Genomic DNA, 10,054 nt, shown 5'->3' on the forward strand with positions numbered 1-10,054 from the left:
TGCATATGTTCAGAGTTGGGAACTGTCGCTAAATCAGTGTACATCTCTCTGCAATAGCTCTTTGCGTCTATGTAGCTTCTTGAGAGATCAACGAAGTGGTACTCTAGAGATCCCAGGGTGAGGGAACAAAATACTGTGGGACAAGAAGCAGTCACAGCGGTTAACAATAGTCAAAAAACATTGTGAGACTTAAAAAAGTCATGTGTGGTACAAACCTGAAAATAGAATTAAAGACTGTGTTGAAGTCCTTCTCATCACAATAAGTCGACTTTCAGTCATTCTGATGGGAAACAGCAACACAATAATTAATAGAAAATCAAGCAAAAATACAATATCAGCGTAATGTTCTGGTTCTGCCCCGACCACGAGGTGCTGTTTGCTCTGAGCAGCTCAGTGTCTGAACTAAGAATGCCACTTGTCGAGTTCTGAAACTCCTCCGGAGGAGCAGATACAGACAAAGCAGTTTTTCAAGTTACCTTGTCATGTGTGTATGGTGAAATGCTGCCAGGTAAAGATTATATTAAAATATGCTCAGATGTCATTACAAAATAATGCAAATGCACTGTATTAAAGTATATTCAGTCGACCATCTGTCAGCTATGAGCTGAGTAGAAAAAGACTTAAAATGGACATAGTGGAAAAAAACTGTGATTTTTCATTGTTTATTTACATGATTGGTAATTTTGTCAGAACAAGCAATGGCATTGAAAACATTCAATTACATTCAAAATTGTGCTGTAAATGTGGTTAAAAAAAAAAAAAGAACTGCAGTCATACCCCAAACAGCAAGTCATTCTTCACCATGGTTGAAAAGCATTGGGTTGAATATTTTGGATAGTGGAAACTATTACTGAACAAAAATCGGTGAGGCAAGAAGAAGTTGTGCACACACACACACACACACACACACACACACACACACACACACACACACACACACACACACACACACACACACACACACACACACACACACACACACACACACACACACACACAGCGGTGTGACAGCCTATCTGCAATAGAAATCACAGATATTGTCTCTAAAATGACACACAAGCTCTGCTCTCGGTCACACCCTCCCACCTCCTCACATTCCCCAACATGGATGACTCACACTGCACTTTTAACTCTTGTAAGAATGTAAATAATGTCACAGTCAGTATGTGATTATATGTTTTCACTGCTACAACAGCCACAACAATAACAGTTGTAGTGAATGCATGTGTGACTGAGTGAATCAGAATCAGAAATGGATTTGTTGCCCATTATAGTTTTCACAATACAAGGAATCTGTTCTGGTGGGATTGGTGCAAAACAGTAAAATAGTGCAAACAAGTGAGTTCAAGTAGAAAGAAATGATAGAGGATTTACAGTGTACTTTAAAGTTATGTATATTGTGGTTAATAGTGTAAAAGCACCTTGGGAACTCCTCAATATATTATATGCGCATAATTAAATTTTTCATTCTCATTCCTTTCAGATAGAACTTGTGATTGTACACATTCATTTTTGACGGTTGTTCATTTGGCATGTCTGACCTCGGATGTATTTGGTGAATTTATAATATTGGTGTTGTGCTGTCACACAGACACATTGCGCAACAACATATTCTATCGGTCTGTCTACCTATCTATCTATCTATCTATCTATCTATCTGTCTATCTGTCTATCTGTCTGTCTGTCTGTCAGTCTGTCTGTCTGTCTGTCTGTCTGTCTGTCTGTCTGTCCGTCTATCTATCTATCTATCTATCTATCTATCTATCTATCTATCTATCTATCTATCTCTCTATCTATATCTATATAAATAAATAAGATTACTTCAGGGACATGTCCTACATATCATATTAGTCTAAAAATAGCTTCACTTTGTTACAATTGTTGTCGGAAGATTTAACCAGTTTAAAAGCAACACGAGTTGGGGGGAAAGCGGACTAAACTGTGCATACAATTGTGTAAATATTAAAAACAGAATGAGACTGAGTGTGATAAAGGAGTGAAGGGAGTGCTGCGGGGTGTCATATGACTGTGTGTTATGGGTGGTCCCATGAGACATTTTGGCTCTGCTGGAGATTGGCACGGAGCCAACATGGCCTGTAAACAACAACAGCAGCGTCAAACCGAAGGATGAACCGGCTCTGAGTGTCGGTCGTGCCGCTGTCCGCCGCCCGTTTAGGATCCGCACACACACACGCGCACACGGACAACTGCTTACCCAACCATGCTTCGACGGTGTGTCTGGTGAGTGAATCTGATTTTCTTTTCTTTTTTCTTTTTTTTTTAAATGAGGCCGTTTGGACTATTTCGTCGGCTTCTTTTCGGGCTAACAGCATGAACCCTGCGCGTCGGGCCGATGTTAGCGGCGGCCGGAGCTAACAGGCTAACGCTCGTAAGATAGAAAACACGTTTTTTTGTCTTTTTGTCTGGCGGAATAATATCCAGGTGATTTTTTTAATGACCGTGCAATCGCCAAACTTCACATTTTTAACTCTACATTTGCTGTATTTCTGCTTTATTACACATATACGAAACATTAGTAACAGCTAGCCTGACGCTAACCGAGGCTAACTCCGCTCCGTCGAGTTTTTATGGGTTTGCAGGCTAGCTTGCTCCACACCGAGCCAATCATGTCAAATGACACGAAACAACACCATCGATTTGAATCATCTCAATTGGTCATTCATATTGACATTCAAGATGCACTTCAATCATTTATTAAAGCGGTTGCATGCGGATTAATTTTTTTATGTAACATTATTGCGTCTCGTTAGCTTGAAACGCAAAGGCTAACGACAACAAACACCACATAATGTTCACATACCACTTAAAAAATCTATTATCCAGCTAGACACAGTTTAATTATTAATGTATTATGTCTTTTGTGTAACGCATTTATTAAACCCGTGTGGTGTCTGTCTAAAGGCCATTTTTCCCTGCCGTAGTTGTTTAATACGTGGCCTATCTAACGTTAACTGCTACGTTTGTTAGTCTCAGTGTGTCGCAGCCAAAAGGCTCTAATCACGTTTCCTTTTTATTCTGCTCCAATTAAAATAAATACTTCATTTATAGGCCCCCTTATCCAAGTCGGCATATTTCCAGTTTTTACTCAAAGTTGCAGAAAATGAATGATAAACGCCAAAGAACAAAGTGATCCCTTCTTGCAGAGAGGCTGGCAATGTTTTGCAGCTTCGGTTAAAAAGTGACAAGCTCTGTTTTGTTTCACCTGCAAGCCACAGTAAAACCTGGTTAAGACATAATGAACAAGATGTTTGCTTGATAATATGAAGCATTGTCTCTGACGTGTTGTTTTGTCCCTGTCAGATTGATATCCTTCAGACAGGACAAACGTTCTCCTCAACCGGCCGCTTACAAGCCATGTCCTCACAGCAACCCAACAGCTCAACAGCCAACAGCTCCGCCACTGTCTTGGGTTCTCCTTTCTCGGTCATCAGTCCCTCCCTGAACTCCCCCGTTGTCTCACCCTCTGTGGGATTTGGACCCATCAGCAACAGCCAGGTAGCCAATTCGAAAGGCAAAATCTGTAATGATTGTTTAATGGGAAAAAAGTATGCCCAGATAATACAGAAACGAACACAGTCGGCCAAACAGTAGCTCCTTTTCATAGACAACTTCGCAATTATGGGAACTAGAGCATCGAAGGAGGAAAGACATAGTTGCTTTGCAAGGGTCATAATGTGAGATGCACTTATGTATAATGATAATACATAATTAAACTTGTTTCTTGAGCGGCTTTAGGAAACTGATGACTGCTAAAATAAGGAAATGATCATGTGTATAGCTTGTTAGTCGATGCTATTGTGCATTTAACTGTGTTATATAACAAATAATCTGCATTTGGATTGTATCTCTGTTGCTGAAATGATAATTGTAAGTTGTGATTATCAGTAGGTGTAGTCTGCTCAAAGAAAAGCTCATAGTTGGATAAACTACCTAAACACACCTACATGACATTCTGCCGTGTTTTCCTGTTTTTTCAGATCTCTTCTTCAGCGCCCACATCAGCGATGCACTCAATCAGCAGCTCTGAAGATATTAAGCCTCCGTTTGGCCTGAGGCCCATGCCGGCTCACAGCCCGGGAATAATGCTGTCTCAGAAACGAATGTGTGTCATCTGTGGAGATCGCTCGTCTGGTGAGTTAACTTTCTACGAACAGGATTACCATTAGTGAAAGAACATCAGCAGGAGACTAAGTTGTGCCGTGCTAGTTTAAATCCTTTACAGTCAGATGCCTTTGTTTCCTGTTTGGGTGTTTTTTCGTTCTAAATGTGGCTGCATTTTTCTGTGTGATTCACAGGTAAACATTACGGAGTGTACAGCTGTGAGGGTTGCAAAGGCTTCTTTAAACGTACTGTACGTAAAGACCTGAGCTACACCTGCAGGGATAACAAAGAGTGCCTGGTGGACAAACGCCAGCGTAATCGCTGCCAGTACTGCCGCTACCAGAAGTGCCTGGCCATGGGAATGAAGAGAGAAGGTATGCGAAGCACACTGACAACTTGTTCGGCATTTAAAGTTACTCTACCAGAAAGAAAAAAAAATCTATTAAAACACACTTCGTATAAAAGGTATCACAGAGAATAAAGACAATAGATGAAAACAAGACCATTGCCACTAAATCGATCACGCCAAAATCAATATGTTGAAACAAACCGGAATTTGTAGCCATCAAACTGTGTTTATGTTTCGCTAAGTGACGTGATCTTCAAAAAACTGTGCGCATGGGTTTCTGGGATATGAAAGAAGGCGTTGCGGCAGCTCGCAGAGAAAATCTCAACAAAATTTGACCGATTGGGGTGGAAAAAAGCCACTTTTCTCAAAGCAAGCGTTTTCAAGCCACGGGCGTCTTAAATGTGGTGAAATGATCATGGATGGTCTTTCCCATTGCAAGTTGAGATCGATTGCACACAACGCCTCGGGAATGTTGGAGTTTCAGTGGCCGCCATGATGTCAACAAATTGGGGGCTGTTCTGCGAAATTTGAATGCTGGAAATACGTGTTTGTGTGCGTGTAATGACGAATTTCCTTCAGAAAGTTAACAACCTATTAGAGATGGACTTCAACAACCAAAACTGACTCCTATATTTAAAATGTTTCCTCTGTGGATTCTGGTAGAGTAACTTTAAAGGGTCATGTTTTGTTGTGAGTTATTTGACATGCAGTGACAGCGCTTGGCTAAATTAATGTTTGTACAATGACTTAAAATAAGTTGTAAATAGTTGTGAACTGAAGGCCAGTGAAGTGATATTTGAGGTTGTGTTTGACACCGGTTCCACTAGCCATTAGATGAGCTTAACAAAAGGGCAGAGACGAGTGTATCGGGGCTGGCTTCTAGAACGATCCCCTCTCCGCAGCTTCCCTTCATTTCTCCAATTCTACCTTCTTGTCATTTTTCAATAGCGATCAAACATGCAAAGTGGATAGAAGAAGATGGAAAAGATGAGAGATGGATGAGTATGTCATTGAAATACTTAAGATACTGTGATTTTAATGTCACTTAAAAAGCAGACTTTTTGTAATATGATTGCATAGTGTAAGACGTTGATTGTTAAGAAAAAATCCAACCCAAAAAACAATAATGGCAGAATCATTATTTGTTTCAGTTACTGAGGCAGGCGTCCAGATCAGAGACGGCTTTAATGCTCTAATCGAGAAATACAATCAAATGAAATATTTAAACTAGTACAAATTTGACTTGTACACAAATAAGTAGATTAACATTATGAGAACAGTTTCTACAAATCAGTAACTTAACTCTCATTATGTAAGACGTACAACCACACTCAGCTCTTCAATCTGAAGTTGTAGAATATTCTTTAAGTGTAACTCACATCATGCTCCACTTTATCCACTTTATCCTGCCAGTTGCTTGATAAATTATGCTGATATGAATGTTCAGTCAAAATAAAAACAATTACATCAAATTTGCTGAGGCTGAAGTTCTTGTCAACCTTCATATACTTTGACAAGAAAAAGTGGAAAAACCTTCAGAAGTATCCTTTCTCCTGAAATACGATCAGCATTGGTTTCTACAGATGAGCTTGAACTAAACACGTGTTGTTTGCATGAACTTTTTTTTTGCTCTTGTTAAACATTTAAGAGACATTGTGAACTGTGAAGCCATCCAGAACTATTTTGGCTTCGTGATTGTTGGACTCTTAGGACTCTTGTGAATGACAGTGTTGTTCAATCTGAAGCCTTTCTGCTCTGTAAAGAACTTGATTATTGACCAGCACCTTAGCGAGCATCCAGAGTGTAGAAGTCATTACTTAACTCTGACAGCTAAGCTCTGCTTGTAATTGTAATTTAGAAAATGTTGATATTGTTTCACACACATTTACTTTTAAAGGACTGACGTTTCATTGAAAACGGACAGTTTACTGATTTGGAAATGTCTCAGTTTGACATTTTCATCATAAACCCTGAAAATACATTTTGCATATAAATTACTGTGAAACTTCTGGATTTCAATTTTCTATTCCTAAATTTTCTATTCTTTTTGTGTGTGTGTGTGTGTTGTTGTTTTTTTTCCCCCCCTCATGCAGCGGTTCAAGAGGAGCGCCAGAGGAACCGAGAGCGCGAGGGAGAGATGGACTTCAGCATCGGAGTGAATGACGAGATGCCGGTGGAGAAGATTCTGGAGGCAGAGACGGCCGTGGACCAGAAGACTGAGCTTCACTCTGACGGAGGCTCTGCGGGGAATTCTGTGAGTGTCTGACTGCTGACTCTGCACATTATTAAAGCTGCTTCAAAAGTCATCGGGAAGATTTGATGTTATTTTTAATTTTTAATTTTTTTTTTTTTCCCCGATTTCAGCCCCATGACACCGTCACCAACATCTGTCAGACAGCAGACAAGCAGCTGTTTGCTCTGGTGGAGTGGGCCAAGAGGATCCCTCATTTCTCCGAGCTACCGCTTGATGATCAGGTCATCCTTCTGCGTGCAGGTACAAACACATTGAACCATCTTCACCATTGTTGCACAAACCATCTGTGAGCCCCCCACCCGTCAGATGAAGCTTTTATTGTGAAGGCTATTTCATACTTCATGCATTAGACGTTGGCAGACCGCACTTACTTCCATTCATACTACAGGCTTGGTGTCGGTACGCGTTCCGTGCATGCACATTCGTCCATGCGTGGACAAACACGCTGCACACTTGTGGAATTCTAATCAAAATGGCGGTCCAGAAGATATTTCCACTTCTGCCGACAGGCGTTCTCCTGAGATTTACCTCACATGGACACGTGGGAAGTTTGAACTGGCAGGAGTTTTGCTAAATAACTTTTTTTTTTTAAACTATATTCAGGATGATCTTCGAGAACACGTTCCAGCCACTTTTGTTGCCTCTGGTGATGTCTAATTAGTCTGAGTTATTGTTTATATTAATGTGTAGAAAAGAAACTTTGAGGACACGGTGAACGAAAATCCTATATCAAAATAAAAGACTGTTTTCCAGCTCGTTTCCACTGGAGTCAAAGAATATTTAAGTGGATGTGACCAGTTGAAATGTTCTGTTTTCACTGCCGTGTTAACGTGTCGTTATTTTTCCTTGTCAGGGTGGAATGAGCTCCTGATTGCATCGTTCTCCCATCGCTCCATCCCCTTAAAGGACGGCGTCCTCTTGGCCTCAGAGCTGCAGCGCGACAGCGCGCACAGCGCAGGAGTGGGAGCCATTTTTGACCGGTGAGTTCGGGCTGCCTCTAGAAAACGACCCAACGTAACAGCAAGTATCTGAATAAGTACTCATTTGTGTCGTGTTTATACGCAGAGAGAGCGTGCAGAGTGCAGAAGTCGGCGCCATATTTGACAGGTATTTATCATCTTTTACTGTTTAACGTTGAATTCGTCTCATGAATTGTCGTCTCACAATAACCTCTCCCGCCCTGATTCAGGGTTCTCACCGAGCTCGTCAATAAAATGAGAGATATGCAAATGGACAAAACAGAACTGGGCTGCCTCCGAGCCATCGTCCTCTTCAACCCAGGTACGTGACGAGAGTCGCATCCAGGACACGTTTTTTGATAACCGTTTGCTTTTGCGTTCATTAATGAGCTTTTCCTGCAGATGCTAAAGGATTGTCCAACACCAGCGAGGTGGAGCTGCTCAGAGAAAAGGTCTATGCATCATTGGAAGCCTACTGCAAACAGAAGTATCCAGAGCAGCAGGGAAGGTAAAGATCCAGCGCTTCTTCTCGGGCTGCATCTCATCTGGTGGATCGTTTATTCAATCAATGGAACTGATCTTTGGGTTTTTTTCCCCCCCTCTTTCACTTGCAGGTTTGCAAAGCTCCTCCTTCGACTGCCGGCACTGAGATCCATTGGCTTGAAGTGTTTGGAGCATCTGTTCTTCTTCAAGCTGATCGGCGACACGCCTATTGACACTTTCCTCATGGAAATGCTTGAAGCGCCCCATCAGTTGTCTTAGATAGGAAAACACATACTGTGGTGTTAGATAGCTGGAGTCTGGGAAGCGGGCGTGGGATTGGAGTGGCACTTTAAGTTCTTTGAAGATTTGTCAGTTTGTCTCACTGCTGTCTGCATTACACTTGTAGTGCAGCACAGATTTGCTCTTTAGACCAAACCCAAGGCTTGGCATGATCTACAAGCTGGTGCTATATGTTGAAATAATGTCACGAGTAATTATGGTAAAAGAAACTATTTTTTTGGAAATGTAAACATTTACATACTTCACTTGCAGGAGCTAAAATTTGGATATATGTTTTTATATCGACTTTTTAGACGCCTCACACATTACAAGTCAGCCGTTTCTTTTGACTGAACTGATCCCGAAAGCCTGTTTTATTATTATTATTATTTTTTTTTTTCCCCCTTCTTCCTTTTAAAACAGGCAGGCAACCTGAATTATGGGCAAAGATATTTTGTAGAAATTTCAAATTCAAGCCAGATTGAAAAGTGCATTATTGTACCAAACAAGTCAGTGAGCGCTGTGTCCAACTCGGAAGAAACATTTTAAGATCTCAAAGTGAAGTCAAGTCAGTCAATTGAGGGTCAGCTTTGTGCATCTACAGATAGTGTTGTTTACTTCTTTACCATTAAAAAAAAAAAAAAAAAAAAGGAAAAAAAATCAAATCTCTTTGTGGTTGATGATTTGACTGCACTGCACACTTGCTACGTACTATTTCTAAAAAGCGACGTTTAACGAGCGCCCGGCCGCTCGCGGGGCCGCACGCTCGTCTTTTTTGGTGCTATTTGAAGATAATTTTGACATTACTGGTGCAGACGCACGCCAAAAAAACCCACAAAAACCTAAGAATATATGCAAAACTAAAAGAATTCCTTTTGTTAAAAATCTTTGAGAAATGTAGCAATATCAAGTGTAAACTGTGTAAGCCTGTCAAGTTCTTTCAGGGGTTTTACAAAGTAAATCATGTCCAGTGGAAAGGGAATACTCCATTTTGTAATTTATCTTTTAAGGTACTGTGTAAAAGTAATTGTTCAGGGAACATGTACATTGAGAAATTTGAATTATAATCAGGAAATACAAATTCTATGATTCTTAAGATGTGCCCGTTTTTAGTTTTTCAGCTAGTATAAAGCAGAACGTGTCTTGGGTTGCACTGGATTTGCTGAGACTGTTTCAGCTGATTTTTTTTTTGTGCTGTTATTTTGATGCTTAGTTGTATTTCTTTTTTTTTTTTTTTTTTTTTTTTTTTTTAGATAGCCGTCTTGTTTCATCGTAATGTCTCTGCAATTTTTATTAAAAAAAAAAAAAGAAAGAAAAAGAAAGCATACCATAATCACAGTTAGATCCATAACACCTGTGGATGTATACAAATTTGAAAACAAGACCAAAGGAGGTCTGTGTGATGTGGAAACAGCCGATGAGCTCGACCTCTGTACGCTCTTGAACATTAAGTGACTTGAAGCATGGGTTGTGTGGACTAAAAATAAAGAGGCTTAAGTTTTTTTCTTTTTGCTTGCTATTTCTCATCCAAGTGTTACATGTGATATTTTTTTTTTTTTTTTGTCCCCTCCCCCAAAAAGATGGTCTATTTTGGACACACCAGCACAA

At 40.3% G+C, this 10,054-nt stretch overlaps 1 protein-coding gene across 2 annotated transcripts; it reads left to right on the forward strand.

Annotated features, from left to right (window-relative positions):
• The first annotated feature begins 2,337 nt into the window (after positions 1-2,337).
• LOC308133477 (retinoic acid receptor RXR-beta-A-like) lies at positions 2,338-10,054 on the forward strand. Of its 2 annotated transcripts, XM_080500856.1 has the most exons (12): positions 2,338-2,389; positions 3,322-3,516; positions 3,999-4,152; positions 4,317-4,496; positions 5,420-5,473; positions 6,565-6,725; positions 6,836-6,965; positions 7,579-7,705; positions 7,791-7,832; positions 7,915-8,006; positions 8,087-8,192; positions 8,299-10,054. In XM_080500856.1, exons 1-12 carry the CDS (start codon positions 2,354-2,356, stop codon positions 8,444-8,446), a joined length of 1,425 nt encoding a protein of 474 aa, XP_080356982.1. In that variant the 5' UTR covers positions 2,338-2,353; the 3' UTR covers positions 8,447-10,054. The 2 variants fall into 2 exon arrangements, with proteins under 2 accessions (XP_080356982.1, XP_080356983.1); XM_080500857.1 differs by lacking the exon at positions 5,420-5,473.

Source organism: Blennius ocellaris (genome assembly GCF_963422515.1).
Source record: "Blennius ocellaris genome assembly, chromosome: 8".
Lineage (NCBI taxonomy): Eukaryota > Metazoa > Chordata > Actinopteri > Blenniiformes > Blenniidae > Blennius > Blennius ocellaris.